Below are 16,743 nucleotides of genomic sequence, written 5' to 3' on the forward strand. Positions count from 1 at the left end.
CCCTAAATAAAAAAAAACATGTCTTGATACTAGCATATGATGTATACACAAACTACTACAATTGTAGTTTAACCTCCCTGGCGGTCTGATTATGTCAGTATTTTTGAATGTCAAAGTGGTACATTGTTTTGCATGGACATTTGTTGTTTTATATTGTAGGCCTGTAATTCATAGGAATAACTTACTTAAATCTGTCCAAACAAGAGTCTAGTAGACATCCCGGGTATGACAAAGTTTGAAACACAAAATCATAAATTATAATATAATAAATAATTATAAAAATAATAATAATAATAACTTTTATTCAATAATGTAATCAAACCAAAAACACTGAAATTTGTCCAAACAAGGGTGCAATATTTTTGGATGCCATGGACGTTCTCAACTTTCCAGGCAGAAAGAACGGTAAAAGTGCAGGCAAGGCACTGGACAAAGCTCTAGGGACAAAACTGAGGTGAAATGGTTTGATACAGTAATGTAATCATAACAGATTACAATGTCATGTTGTGTGTATGTCATGCTTCACTTTTGAATTTCCATCCGGTTCCGCCCCCCTGCGACACCGGCGTCGCAGGGAAGGAACCCTGAAGACAGATGCCGGCATCGGCCGGAGGACACCAGGGGCTCGTAGGGACAAGGTAAGTGAGACTACAGTGTAATCCCGAGTGTAGCTCAGGGTTACCGCTTTTGGTATTGAAACTTAACCCCGAGCCACACTCGGGATTACCGCCAGGGAGGTTAAAACAAAACTAAATGTTTTAAATATCTGATATAAGCAAATGCCTATTGCTTTAAGTGACACTAAACTCAGGAGTTAAATCTTAAAAATTAATTCAAGTACCTTAACTATGAATACAAATGTACCTTATTTGTGTATCACTCGACTACAGATGCTTAAACCATCTCTGAATTGGTGCTTACACTGTTCCTCCTTCTGGAGGGTGGCTACTTTTGTTCACCATGGTCCCTGTGTGTGTTGTAAAGTATCCACTGCTCCAAGTTCACTCCTGTGATGGACTACAATCACAATACAAATTAGTAAACTAACCGTGAGATTGTAGCCCATCACGGGAGTGAACTTGGAGCGGTGGCTACTTTAAAACACACACAGAGACCATGGGGAACAAAAGTAGCCACCCTTTAGAAGGAAGGACAGTGTCAGCACAATTCAGAGAGGATTTGATGCTCTACAGCTGAGTGATACACACATAAGATACATTTTAGTTAATCCACTTTTTAATTTAATTCCTGAGTTTAGTGTCACTTTAAAGAGTTTATCAACCCAAAAACAATATTTAAGAGGAGTCCCCCATATCTTCTCTAAAACTAAGATCTTTATATTTTGCCTGATGTGGTCATCACAAAAATAATCAATTATCATCTTTGAATTTTCCACTTTTAATTTAGCAGCAAGAGTGAAACCTCTGAATTTGGATTTATGATGGCTACTGCACAGAGGGGAATTCACATGTGGTGATTTTGGCAGTAAAGCCCCCAAAAGGTATTGGGAGAAAATATTACATTTTATATGGATACCTTTAAATTTAAATATTGCAAACTATTGAAATTAATGAGCTAGTTACCTAAAGTACTTAAAAACATTCTTCCCATTAAGGCCAAGTTCTAACCTTGAGAATGATAAAATGAAACACTGTAATAACTTGCCTCTGTAATAATAAAAATAATGGTGCTCAATTTGAATGCTTCCATTAATAACCCAGTAAGCTACGGCCATCAGATGACTGATTTAAATTTAGCAATACTGCTACATTTCTAATTTTTTTTCACTCTAAACAGCATCATAAGTGGCACATACCTGTTATCACAACCATAATTTTCCTCAGACAGGCATCCATTTATGCCCATTTCCATAGCAGGTGGCTGAGAGCAGCATTTTCCACACTGCTAGCAACTCTGCTTTCCAAAGCACATTGTGTCCTCAGAAAAAATCAAATATACAAATGTGGTATTTCATTCTGAGGTTACAAAGGCTCTCCAAGACAAAAAAAATTGCATTTTCAATTTTATGCCAAAGTTAAATGAACAAAAATGTTTTCAATGCATTATAAATCCGCATGTAGTATATTATGAACTTGTACCAAAGAGCAGGGAGAAAGTTTGGAAAGGATTTTTGTAAAACAGGGACACTTAGCCACTGCATTTATAATAAGGTAACATGCAGAGTCTTTTTCACCAAAGTGTCTTAAAATAACTATCTAATTTTCTTTACCAACCAGTTAGGATTTGAACTTTCATTCAACATTTTCTGCAACAACTATATTTAAATAGAGTGAACAAGTGTTCTGTACGTCAGCAAAGTCTATATTCTTCATGTCATGTCCTGCTTGCAAAAAAGGCTTTGAAGGTAATCTCATCCTGCTTTTAGGGGGAGTAGGAAAACAGGAGCACCACACTAATGGTTTTGGAGTCAAGATATATTTCTTTAATTATATAAATCCAAGATAAAAATCCAACATATTTTAGTGCCCCATTAAGGACCTAAAATGTTTATGAAAAAATGGCAGACTTGAATAGATTAGGGAACTCTGGAGTAATATGGTTCCTTACTAGTGGCCAGGCTCAACCACAACTAGCTGCTAAAGTCTGACCACTAGTAGAGAGCCATACTACTCCAGAGTTCCATAATCTGCCATTCATCATAAACAGTGTTTATGAGGGCTGGTGAAGGGGGCACTTTATAGACCAGGAAACATTATGGCTTGTTATTATGGATTTTCACGTTGAAATATATTTTCCGGACTGCAAAACACTGGCGTGGTACTTCTGATTCCCTACACCTCCTGGATTTTACCCAAGGTACCTGTAAGACCCCTTTGTATTTTAGAGTTGCCTAGTTATTGTACTCTACAATACAATACCTAATTCTGCCTCTTACCTACAGTTGTCATTCTGCTTTCAGGAAAGTGATGTCACTGGCAGTTCAGCTGAATGCACTCCACTTCACAGTCCTGAAAGAGGTATGAGACTGATCCTCACAAAGTTTACCTCATTTGCATTTATGAAACTAGGATTGTTGGCCCTTCTCTCATACAGAAGGTGACATGAAGACAAACTGGGCTTCACTGTAATACAAGGCAGAGAGAAACACAAAACAGAGGACTTGATTCTAGGTGTTATGTGCATTACAGGTTAGTGAGAACCTGGCTATTTAACACTGTGCCTGGATTTATCTATAATGACTACAGTCTAGTGTTGAAGTAAATCTGAACCTAAAAACAAAAATACAATACAGGTGAAACTCGAATAATTAGAATATCGTGCAAAAGTAATTGCTGCAAAAGGGGCCCAAACCAAGTACTGAGTACATATGCATGCTTGTACTTTTCAGAGGTCCGATATTGTTCTATGTACAATCCTTGTTTTATTGATTGCATGTAATCTACTTTTTTGAGGTTGTGGATTTGGGGTTCTTGGGGTTTTTATGAGCTGTAAGCCATAATCATCACAATTATGACAAATCACGGCTTGAATTATCTTGCTTTGCATGTAATGAGTCTATCTCATATATAAGTTTCACCTTTTAAGTTGCATTAGTCAAATAAATGAACTTTGCACGATATTCTAATTATTCGAGTGTCACCTGTATACTGCATATTGCAGCTTACAAGTTCTTAGATGGGTAGCTGCATTGGTTTCTTTTTCTAGGCCAAGAGCATTTTCTGTGAGTACAGAAAAATACCTGTTTATACTGTTCAAAATCTTTCCGTGCTTTGTGTTCCTGTGATCTAAATCTATACATCAATATAAAAAAAGTTATTTGCCTTTCCAGCTATCCTCTGTGAACTACAAATCAACTCCCCACTATATAATGAAGATGAGGTGAAGGGGGAGGTGTTTGTATTAGTAGAGCAGCCTAGGTTGATCATGCTGCTTCTCCATAGATACAGTAGAGTAAGTGAGCATTGTCACCTTGAACAGGAAGTATGTTACTGGCAGGACAACCAGGTGAACAATAGAGAGAAAGCCTGAAAAAACGTATGCAGCCACCACATACAGTAACTGGCAAGCAGCAAAACATTTTTGGAGGGGGGTTAGATATACTTTATTTTTACCTTTATTTGTATGGCTCTGCCATCTCATTGGTTTGTAGTGAATCAGTTCCCAGCATTCTTCTAAATAATCAACTGAATACTTTAATTTGACACTTTGCGGTACCTGTCTCTAAACACCTCTTCTGTTCAGTACTTATTTCTTATTGCAGATTCATGAGCACAGATGTTATCAAGTACAAGAGGCCCTTGGTTGGCACCCTAGGATTCTTTGTCCCCTGAATAAGGATTGCACTTAAATGACATATACATGGTGTCCATACCAAGGGAGAGATGCAATGCTTCTGAAATTCTTAGATTTGTAAATTATCTGGCTGAAAGGTGGTAGGAACAGTTCCAAACTGCTAAAACCAGCCTTCTACGAATATATCCCTTGCATGTCATTTAAGCTTTAATAACTGCTTTTCTGAATTTTTTTGTCAGACAACATTACACCTCACCAAAATTCAGGCATGAACAGAAGGTATTTAAAATTGTGTGATTTTGCTTTCTGTATGGCATGTAGCAAGTCAAGTCTACACATGGACTAACTTGAACACCTATCTCAAGCAACCCTGTTCTCAAGATACAATTAGCTACCATGTTTTCCTTTATTAATAAAGATATAGGCAGGTAATATGTTGTGTATTGCTAGAAAAGACTGACCTTTTAATCATTATGCCTTGGATAAAGATTAATTCACATGGTAGGAGCTACTCAAGGGTTTACAACCTTCTTCTCACAACTTTATTTAATGTTGGCATTATAAATGAACAGTTTTTAAACTAAAATCAATTCTAGTCATACATAATAAACTCTTTGCAAGATGCCTACACAAGACTATTAAATATCTTGGTCTATGGAAAGGTTACCACCCCCTGTGAAAATGATGTACATGACACTTTGCTGTTACAAAGATGGTTTCTATATTAGGCATAAGTTGTGAAGAAAAAAAAATGTATATATACTTCCCACAGCAAGGGTTTGCAAGCAGTTAGATTTTGTTAGGTTGCGGGTCCATGACTGCACTTGGATTATTTATTTTGAATGCATGCATTTAATATGAAAGAGCATTGGTTTATTACTGATTTCCCTGAAACCTATTTCAAGACTTTTCCTAAAATACAACGAGATTCTGATATAGCAGTGCTAAAAAAATCACCAGCACTGCACCACATTATGAATAAAATTTAAAATGTAGCACTGCTGCTAAAAATTGGTTAATTCACAGAACCCCAGTAAGACAAAGTAAGAGGGGAAAACAGTGAAACATGTTTAATTACCATGCTCATGAGTAGCCTGAGTTAGCAAATGATCAAGAAACCAAGAAAGGGCGCCGAGAACACTGGCTAGCTAACGAAATTATAATGAAGACTAAAGGTGGTGGCAATTACGCGTGATTGCCAGGATCTGGAGATGGACGGCCGGTATGGAGGATCGGGGCACTCGTAGTGTGGTTCTGACTGTAGTCGATGGTGTCGGCAATGGACAGCGGGCAATGGACAGGGCTGTAGCAGCCACAGCTGTGTGTCAGCGGGCGGTCACTGTCAGGTCTGCTGGGGACAGTGTACGGAAGCAGCTGACAGATGCCGAAAGTCGAATCAAATGGTGAGATGGAGAGGGATCAAATCGGACAGGAGCCGGGCAATGGATAGGGCTGTAGCAGCCGTAGCTGTGTGTGTCAGCGAGCGGTCACTGTCAGGTCTGCTGGGGACGGTGTACGGAAGCAGCTGTCAGATGCCGAAGATCGAGTTAATGGTGAGATGGAGGGGGATCAAAGCGGACAAGAGCGACGCGTTTCGAGGTATTACCTCTTTTTCAAGCTCGGGTAAAACAGTGGCTGCATACACGCCTCCAAGCTAACTCTTTGCCCATCCGAGAGCGCTGTTTATATGTTTTTTCAGCCTGAGTTAGCACCCTCCCTGCAAGGCAGCCAGATGAGCACCAGTGTTCTAGTGTATTTAGCTGACTACAAACATCTCTAAATTATAATGGCAAGGAATAAGGGATGTGAAAAGGAACATCAAATTAAATGAACACCTTGGTTTAAATGAACATCCTGTTTTCAGTTAACTTAGTGATCCTGGAACAACAAACATAATTTGCATGCTTAAACTGTTAGTGAGCATGTACTATATGTAATTGGCCACTACCCCTTAGTACAGTGTGGTAACCTTACCCTGCTCCCTGTTGCAGTGATCAGCACTGTGGGGCACTGTCTGGCATCACACAGCCTTTCTACCAAAAATGTCCCCTGCCAGCCTGTCTTCTAAGTGTGCATGCGCATCTCAGCACATTCATTCCCACGGGTAAGCTATATTATGCTGGATGGCTGGAAAATTGGTCACTTAGGAATGAATGTCCTGCAGTACACATGCTCACTGTGAAGATGGGCCTGCTGAGGACATTTTTGCTATTAAGGCTGTGCGGAGCAAGGCAGGGCTGCACAAGAAAGATTCCTGGAACAGGGAGCAAAGTGGGAATGCTGTACTAAGAGGGGAAGGTGGGCAAGTACATACAGTACAAGTTTACAAAATCTGAACTTGTAGTTTACATAATTTGTGGACCTATGCACATATTATTCTTTGTGCAACAATCAAGTTATATCATTTATCTAGGAGGTTCAGTAAACTAATGCTTAAATTGTAACTACAGGTTTAATTCCATTCTACTTACTGTATATTAAAGCTTGCTCTTGCCCCAGCCCACCCTTCCAATCTAATACTTATTTGTCCCTGATCCAGGAAGATATCGCTGACAAGGTGGTACAGCCAGGCCCGCGTATATGCTCTACACTCTCCATTCTATCTGCACAAAACGCACAGTGCAAGAGCTGGTCCAGCTCTGATCTTTTTACAAGCAGCTGTGCACCCTTGCCTACAATGTCTAATTTTATCTAAGAGGTGTGTGTATAAGACCGGCATGGCATGTTGAGAGCAGGGCATGTTTCAATAAAAGTGTAACTGCATCAAAATCCCCACATGCTCTTCTATACAGCAGTTCCTCAATATAAAAAAAATATTCTAGCCTTCTCTAGATCCTTATAAAAGCCAACAGCCAATCATAGTGGTCTTTTACTGTTAAAAAAAACCTCCAAGAGAGTCCTTTGGTGCTTGTTTTTTAAATAGATATTAGATTTGAAGATGGACTCCTATATTTCATATTATTCTGTAAATCTTCCCATAAGCTTGATTGGCTAATTGTTTTTGGCATATAGATTTGCAGTATATACTTTAAAGACCATTTATCCTAACCAAAGTTGCTTTGTATAACTTGTATCAACACTGACAAGTATGTATGTAGACGTTTCTTATCAATACCACACACATGATGTTTATAAAAACTTGCTGTCTAGCTGAGCACAAGCTGGTGTTTTGCGCTATCATCCATTTCAGGCCGAGAAAGAGTTACATTTAATGTGATTGAATGCAATCACTGGAAAGGAAGTCTTCTGTGTATAGCAAAATCCATCACATCAAAGTGTAAGCTCAAATGGTTTCAATTTTGATAAACTTCTGACTCTTAGGCGAGTACAGAGATGAGATTGAAGTCTTGTAAAACCAACTATTCTGACTCCACTCTACACCTTCAGGGAAGATCTTCCATATAAAAAAAGCTTTCCCAGTGGCAACACACAACCAGTAACCAGTTCATCCAGGTGGTTGGATATTTGTAGCCAATCATCTTTAGTAGTTGCATGTATATGGCGGCCAATGACAAACAGTCTTTGTAGAGATGCATGCATTTGCCAATTTATTAGGGGAGAGGAACAGAAAATAGTGGTAGTGTGGTATGTGTGTTTATGGGGTGTGACAGACTTATCTGGGTAGCTGTATAGGCCAAAAGTAATTTACAAAGGAGAATAAGCACACCCATACAAATGTATAATCTGCAAAAAGCATATTATATAGTTATTGGTTACTGCTTAGAAATGAAAAGAAAACACAGCAGAAGGGCAGGATAAGTACATGTAGAAAACATGTCACTGCATACAAGAGCAGTAATGTTGCAGGACTACATTAATCTCAAGACTGACCCACATATATAAATCCAACGTAAAGTATTAACATACAGAGAGCTCTTGTGAAGATGAAAAAGCTATACCAAACGGAAGTAAAGTCACGTGGGTATTAGAAGTTCACACTACAACATTTCAGGGGAAACTATATCCCTCTTGAGAGAGGGATATAACGTCATGTGGAAAAGTAATTACATCTTATGGAAATGTACTTTTCCAGTATATTTAAACAGGAAACATTAGATTTTCATTCAAACAGTGCCTACGGATAAAGGTGATATACTTGAACAGATGACATATAAGGTCGACATGGTGTATTCATTCTCATAATCTTATTAACAAAAATGCAGATTTGTCACATGGAAAAAGTAAGCACACCCCTACATTTATCACCACTAGATATCCATAAATTTGAATCGGTGTTCCAGATTAGGTGCCATCAATTAGATCCTGGTTAAAGAGTATGCCGGTGGAACCGCTATTATTTAAACTTCAGATATCTAGGATCTGTATTTTGTTTGCTATCGACATGTGTGGTGTAATCATGCTAAAATCAAGATAACTTTCTAAGGAGGTTGTGGATGTCTGTGCATCTGGCAAGGGTTTAAAAAGATCACTTAATTATTTAAAAAATCAATCATTCCTCTGTAAGGAAAATAATCTGTAAGTGGCATAGATTTCAAGCAACTGCTAATTTGTCCAAAACTGGCCAGCCCAGCAATTTCAGCCCAATAGCTAACCGTTTAATGCTAAAAAAGAAGTCTCCAAGAACTCCAAAATGTAATTGAGGGAATCTGCAGATAACTCTTGCAACAGTTAATGTCAACGTGCACACATCTACATTAAAAAACATACTGCGCCAATTTAAACTGCTGTTCAAACAAGAATAAGAGCAAGACTACAGTTTGCCACTGAACGTATGACAAAGACCAAGCCTTTTGGAACAATGTGCTGTGGACTGATGTATCAAAATAGAAATGTTTCGCCACAGTAACAGTTTGGTTTGGCACAAACCAGAGACATCATTTTAGAAGAACATCCTCATACCAGCCTTGAATCATGGGGGTTGAAATTATGTGGTTTAAAATTGCTTTACTGCTTGAGGGCCTGGAGTTGCAGTTATCATGTCAACTGTGAAGCCTGCATCAAATCAAAGTGTGCTGGAGAAGAATGTGAGGCTATCTGTCCAGAAGTTGAACCAGAAATCACTCTTTCAACATGATGATGATCCAAAACACACTAGTAAATCCAACCAAACAAAATCTCAAAAAGAAGAAATGGAGGTTTATACACTGAGTGGCCAGATTATTATGGCCACCTGATGTTTGTAGGCAAATTAGCTATAATTTCTCGCTGAAGTTGCTAGAGGGCCAGACCATTATAAATAGGGAAGCAGGTTGTTTACCACGACAGTAGAAGTGATTTTTATTCTGAAGATATGGGTAAACAATGCAATTTAACAGCCTTGGACTGTGGGATGATTGTTGCCGCTCGGAGCCATGGAGCGAGTATCAGCAAAACAGCAGAATTCGTTAAATGTTCAAGAGGAGCTGTTGTTAAAGTGTTTTAAGACTGGACTGTTGCATCATGCAGATGGCAGAGTGAGAATTTGGCGGAAACAGCATGAAAGCATGCACCCCACATGCATGGGTACAACCCTTCAAGCTGGTGGGGCAGTGTTATGGTTTGGGGCATGTTTTCCTGGCATGATTTGGGCCCTTTAATTAGTGTGGAACAACGTCTGAATAGCACAACATACCAAAGTATCATTGCTGATCAAGTTCATCCTATCATGTTGATGGTGTATCCCAATGGAGATGGCTTCTTCCAACAAGACAATGCACAATGCCACGGTGCTCGTATTGTGCAGGAGTGGTTTCAAGAACATGAGGGAGACTTTACCTTGCTTAGGTGGCCCCCACAATCACCAGATCTCAATCCAATTGAGCATTTGTGGGACGAAGTTGAAAGAACCATCAGGCAGCTGGTTCCACAACCATCAAATCTCACAGAACTGGACAGTGCTATTCATCAAGCATGGTGTCAGATTCCTTGCATCACCTTTCAACATCTCGTGTAGTCAATGCCAAGAAGAAACGCCGAGGTATTGAAGGCAAAAGGTGGCCCAACAAAGTACTGATGGGGTGGTCATAATAATCTGGCCACTCAGTGTATACTGGCCTAGTCAGAGTCTTGACTTGATCCCAATTTAAATTTTGTGGGGGGTAAAGTAGGCAGTTCGAGTTAGGAATCCCACAGACATCTTGCAACTGAATTTGGCACAAAGTAGTTGTCAAACTTCTAGAGATTGAAGGACAGTTATGCAAAACACCTGCAAGAAGTAATTTCTGCTATAGTGGTTATTACCATCTTCTAAAGGCAAGGGTGTAGCTACTTTTTTCCACAGTACACCTTTACATCTTTTAATGCGTTTGTTGAAAAAATGATTGAAAAGGCCAATTTTCCTTGTGCTTTCTATTCAAGAATATCACCTTTCTGTAGTCACTGTTTGAATGAAGATCTAATGTTTACCTGTTCAAATATATTAAAAAAAGCAAACATTTCCATGGAGTGCACTTACATTTTTCCAGGACTACAGTTTAATGAAGTGCTGCAACATTGTATCTCTGTATCATTTACCACTATTCCTTTTCAAAATAACTATAAGGATTGGGATTAGACCTGTCTGAATTTATAGCACTTAATTTTTGCCTTCATTTTTCTAATGTGATTTCACATTTATTATCACTGTGGCTTAATAGTGAGCAAAAGAACATACTTATTCAATATACACTATATTGCCAAAAGTATTGGGACACCCCTCCAAATCATTGGATTCAGGTGTTCCAATCACCTCCATGGCCACAGGTGTATAAAATCAAGCACCCAGGCATGCAGACTGCTTCTACAAACATTTGTGAAAGAATGGGTCGCTCTCACAGGCTCAGTGAATTCAGGCGTGGTAACGTGATAGGTTGCCACATGTGCAATAAGTCCATCCATGAAATTTCCTTTCTAAATATTCCACCTTGAACTGTTAGTGGTATTATAACAAAGTGGAAGCAACTGGGAACAACAGCAACTCGGCCACAAAGTGGTAGGCCACGTAAAATGACAGAGCGGGGTCAGCGCATGCTGAAGCGCACAGAAGTTGCCAACTGTCTGCAGAGTCAATAGCTACTGACCTCCAAACTTTGTGTGGCCTTCAGATTGTCACAACAACAGTGCATAGAGAGCTTCATGGAATGGGTTTCCATGGCCGAGCAGCTGCATCCAAGCCTTACATCACCAAGTGCAATGCAAAGCGTCAGATGCAGTGGTGTAAAGCACACCGTCACTGGACTCTAGAGAAGTGGAAACATGTTCTCTGGAGTGACGAATCACGCTTCTCTGTCTGGCAATCCGATGGGCGTGTCTGGGTTTGACAGTTGCCAGGAGAACGGTACTTGTCTGACTGCATTGTGTCAAGTGTAAAGTTTGGTGGAGGGTGGATTATGGTGTGGGGTTGTTTTTCAGGGGTTGGGCTTGGCACTCTGTCTGGCAATCCAATGGACGTGTCTGGGTTTGGCAGTTGCCAGGAGAACGTTACTTGCCTGACTACATTGAGCCAAGTGTAAAGTTTGGTGGAGGGGGGATTATGGTTTGGGGTTGTTTTTCAGGGTCGGGCTTGGTCCCTTCGTTCCAGTGAAGGGAACTCTTAAGGCATCAACATACCAAGACATTTTGAACAATTTCATGCTCCCAACATTTGTGGGAACAGTTTGGGGATGGCCCCTTCCTGTTCCATCATGACTGCACACCAGTGCACAAAGCAAGGTCCATAAAGACATGGATGAGCGAGTTTGGGGTAGAGGAACTGGACTGGCCTGCACAGAGTCCTGACCTCAAACCGATAGAACGCCTTTGGGATGAATTAGGGCAGAGACTGCGAGCCAGGCCTTCTCGTCCAACATCAGTACCTGACCTCACAAATGCGCTTCTGGAAGAATGGTGAAACATTCCCATAGACACACTCCTAAACCTGGTGGACGCCTTCTCAGAAGAGTTGAAGCTGTTATAGCTGCAAAGGGTGGGCAATATTGAACCCTACGTACCAAGACTGGGATCACATTAAAGTTCATGTGCGTATAAAGGCAGGTGTCCCAATACTTTTGGCAATATAGTGTATGTGCCAACAAACTGTGGACACTGTAAGGGAAGTTCAGTCCATTCTGGCTGTAGAAGACCAATACAGGCCCAAGCATGTGCACATCCTGTTGTTCAGTACCCTGTTAATTGGATCAAATCATCTATTAGATAAGCGATGTGTGGTGCATGCACGCTCAATACTGTTGCTGACACCAAATGGCTTAAATAAACTAGAGTGTTACATGTTCAGATTGCTGAGGGGTATTAAGTAAGTTACCGATCCTTGCAACCCAACATGTTATTCTAATTTCCTGTGTGTGACCCGGCTTGCCCCTTTCACCTGCTCCTGGAACTTGTCTACCCACTGGGACCCCAAACTTTTCATTGGACTCTGCTTTCTGCCTCCTGATTTTGCACCTTGCTACTTGTCTGTTAGTGACTTATGGTATACTTCCTGACAGTGTCTCTATCTATTGATTCATTGATTCAGTACCTTACTGCCTGGCTGTTGAAGTCCTCTGGCTTGTATCCCAACGTTGTCTCTGCCTGCTGATTCTCTACCTTGCTGACTGGCTGTTACTAACCTTGGCTCGAATCCTGACAACGCTCCCGCTTCCTCTGGCGCTGAAGTGTTTCTGCGACTCGTTCCTGCCCAGTGATCTACAGTCATCCTGGTCTACACACCTGACAACAGCCGCCTCCTGCAACTTCAATCCTCATACCATTCTGTCTCTTCAAATCTCCTGTCACCAGGCCCAGGAGTGTTGGACAAGAGGTGAAAGAGATGCCTCCTCATGAGCTCGGTCTCCAACCAGGTACATAACAGACACTGCCTGACCTGTTGGTGTCAACATTTGCCACACAAAATATCTGACACCCATTACATCAACAATTGTTCGTTGGTGTTTATGAGGAACCTTACAGACACTCTGCCTCTTACACCAATACCTAAAGTAAATAACTTAATACTTACTTCTCCTGCTGCCCATTCTACTAGGCTCTGGCTAGATCCACCGGCCCCTACTCAGTGGAAAGAACCACAGAGCGCAGCAGGTAACCAGGAAATTAACACTCATGGAAGTGGCAGTTGCTAAGGATTCTCTAGCAAGCACTTTATTCTTACTACTACTGCCATCAGTGGCATGGGTAGCAGGAGAGGTGAGTGTCTAAGTTCTTCTTTGTAGAGGACATCCCCAATTTGAAGTTTCAGTTTAAGCGACAGAGTGACTTGAGGTGATGAGGCTTTTATATACACAATTATGTGCATTAGCATAATTGGTCTTTTAAGTTATGGTTGTTCGGTTTAACAGCAATATGTTTAGGTCACCATCCTGCTTGGCCAGAGAAAAGTACCCTGCATCGTATGCAAAGACTGTAGTCAAAGTCGAAGAAGAAACAAGATTATGCTTCCTGAAGATGTAATCCAGCACTGATTAGCCAAACTGCCATTGAACAATAAAAGGTAAGGTCAGCTGTCCTAGAGAAGTTATGAAGACACCTGGAATAGTTCATGACATTGACCCTAACCCACAGTTCATGCAGGGATGCGACAGACACACATGTAATGAAGGTACCATACCTGGGATGGTGGAGGGTGTGGTAGTTGTGGTGGTAGTGGTGGTTGTTGTGGGAAGTGGGGGGGTAGTGGGGGGATCTGGATGGAAAAACAAGGAAAACAAAAACCAAATTAAAAAAAATAAAACAAAACACATCACAAAAAGCACAATCTCAATGGGAAATCAGTAGGACATCAATGCTTCGATGGAAATCAGCACAATATTAATAAAGTGGAACCATCAACCATTTAGCAGGATATAATCAGGAAAGTATCCAGCAATGAATATGAAATTGTTGGGTAATTAATAGGATAATTAACACAACAGTAAAATAAAAAGCACATTTAACTCAAACAATAGATCAGCAGGATATTAATAAGCATACATCAATGTTGAACTATAAAGGGTAATAAATGCTTACAGTGCACCAGGCAAAAATCAACAAATGGGCAACACCAAAAATGAAATAAGCAGCGAAATAGGTAATTAAAAGGGATAATGATAATAATACACCTGAGAACACATGGACGCACCGATGTTTAAGATGCCAGTCACAAAACTAGTGATTCTACACGACACTGCAGCATTGTAAGCCATTTAAAAAAAAGTTGTATTTAATTTGCAGGCAAGGGAAGTCTGTATACAAAAAGCACCCAACCCACAAGAGAATGGTGCTTCATTACTCCCAGGATAGGGCACTGGGGCTTATTAAAGTCAGGCTGGTTGTCAATCTTGGCCCGGTTAACACAATTTGATATAACCTACACCTTTAGTGGAATCTGGCAGACTGATTTGCAAAATATCAAGGCTCTCAGTGTCAATATTAATGCACATAGGGACATGGCACTGGTCAACCAACCAAATTATGCAGAAGAACCTTCCATATTTCATTTCAGCTACCATATCATCCAGTGGAGCACAGCCAGGCTGCATAAACTAACTGTCAAGAAGCAAGGTCTTTAAAGACTAGCACAACTACATCAAGTCCCATGGTATTCTTTCTACTAAAAACAAGATAAGGGATTATCTATTGGCAGGGGAAAACTATAAATTTACAGGATTTCCTTAACTGATAAACGAATTGATCAGCATTCCCTTTTCAACAATATGCAGCAAATTATGTGCAAGCCATAGCAGCAGATATCTGATTAGTATAACTCTAATGAAAATTTCTATCTTTCTCTCTGCATTATATAAGCTGTTTGATTCTGAACGTGCACTTACATGATGTGTATGTATACCTTTGTATGTGATAAGCACAACTTATAAGTGACACATGTTATGCACTGGTTAACCAAAGGGATATGTAAAATGATGTTGAAAAGATTTTAAATATCAGAAATAAATCAAGCATATATATTTACCAATGGGACATGTTCTACAAATTAATGTGAATTAAGTGGCTAAATAAGAACTTACATTGAATTTTAAAGCAGAACTACTGAAAAATACCCAAAAGATTAATTATTCTGTCTACAATGTCATACTGAATTTATTTTCAACAGAGGTACTATAACTATTATTCTATGTGGCTCGCTGAGGACAGTCCTTCTCTACCCGTTGTTTCCCAGCTGGCACTGGCTAACTGACCATTTCCAGTCAATGATGAAGAAGTTTTCTTTCAAGTACCATTTCTGGCTCCATTCCACCCACAAGCAGAACATGAGAAATTGATGTTGGACTGGCACTGAGTGACCAAACTGAAAAGCAAGAAATCGTTTTGGATTGCACATCAGCCCACACACAAGCCTGAAGGTCCGCTGTGCTCACACAATGACCCCACTATGTCAGAAAAAGAGATAAATAGAGCACATTGACAGTGTGGCAGAAAACATACAAATTAATTATAGTGTGTTATCTGCCAATTGTGAGTGATATTATGCAGAGTTTATGAACTTCTGGGGTCAGGAGATAAAGAGAGGGAAGGAAAGTATGGAACATCAAGGCAATAACCAATGATTTGTGAGTAAAACGTTCTGGCAGCTTACTACAGAAAGAAAACAGAGTATAATCAACCCATAATAAGTATTATAATAATTATAATAATTAAGTAATAATAATTTTGTTCTTATTCTGACTTTGAGTAAACTGAAATATGATTTCTGTTACTTCCCTCTTCAAATCTTTACTGTTCTGTGCATGTTCTAAAGTTGGTCATTAACAGAGCATTTTTTTTCTCAGTTCCTGATGAACCAAACAAAATTTGAGTAGTGGGGAGCCCTGAATGCACCAAACCGCAATTTTTCAATCAGCCTATGTTGATGGAGCCAGTCCAAAACTTTCAGCTAAGCAGTGCCTGTGCCCAATCTCAGATGTAGGTACTGACTGGGTATTAAGTAGCCACTGGAGCAGTGGCTGCTCAATACAATAGCTGGTGGCAGGAGATTCTTCCATCTCCGCTGTTTTAAGCTGGCCATGGGCTATGCAAATTTCAGCCAGTTCTTGATAACCAGGGCGGAATTTGCACATTAGTCCCATTGGCACCCTTCCTTCCAGCCTTCTTTAATAAGAAAATCGAAGGAACCAAATGGAAAATCTTTGGACAAACAGTGACCGCAGCCATCACTGTTTGGATATGCTGATACTGGCATGCCTGCCGTTTGTGAAAAGGCTGTGCAGCATCCAGATGCCCAGCAGCCAAGAACTTTACGGATCATTGACACATAAGTGTAGAACTTGTAGAGCTTGATGTCCTCCTAGACATGGGAGTGTGCTTTTAAAAGATGACTGTACTAAATTTGCCCCACGCAAAATTTCAAACGGTTGACGCCATATAATTCCTGTATAATAATAATTAGCACTGGACTATACTTTTCTATTATTTCCTTAGTGGTGGTTGTAATATTAGCAAATAGAACAGTTAAAACATTGTACTGTATAACTTGCAAATATGCTAGTATAATGGTGCACACTCATGCTTTGCATAAAACAGTCAAACAATTGCTGTCAGTTTGCATAGGCCACTGCAGTCTGTAGATGGCAGTGCACCTAT

General features: G+C 40.0%; 1 protein-coding gene across 1 annotated transcript in view; it reads right to left on the minus strand.

Moving 5' to 3' along the window:
• The window catches only part of LOC108800797 (cell adhesion molecule 1-like), a 111,915-nt gene that overhangs the window by 43,926 nt on the left and 51,246 nt on the right, over positions 1-16,743 (minus strand). The window contains exon 4 of the mRNA XM_018572805.1: positions 13,775-13,849. Coding sequence (XP_018428307.1) covers positions 13,775-13,849 — 75 coding nt within the window. The remainder of the gene's footprint in view (positions 1-13,774; positions 13,850-16,743) is intronic.

Source organism: Nanorana parkeri, unplaced genomic scaffold (assembly GCF_000935625.1).
Source record: "Nanorana parkeri isolate BGI_ZX_2015 unplaced genomic scaffold, ASM93562v1 scaffold2138, whole genome shotgun sequence".
NCBI classification, from domain to species: domain Eukaryota; kingdom Metazoa; phylum Chordata; class Amphibia; order Anura; family Dicroglossidae; genus Nanorana; species Nanorana parkeri.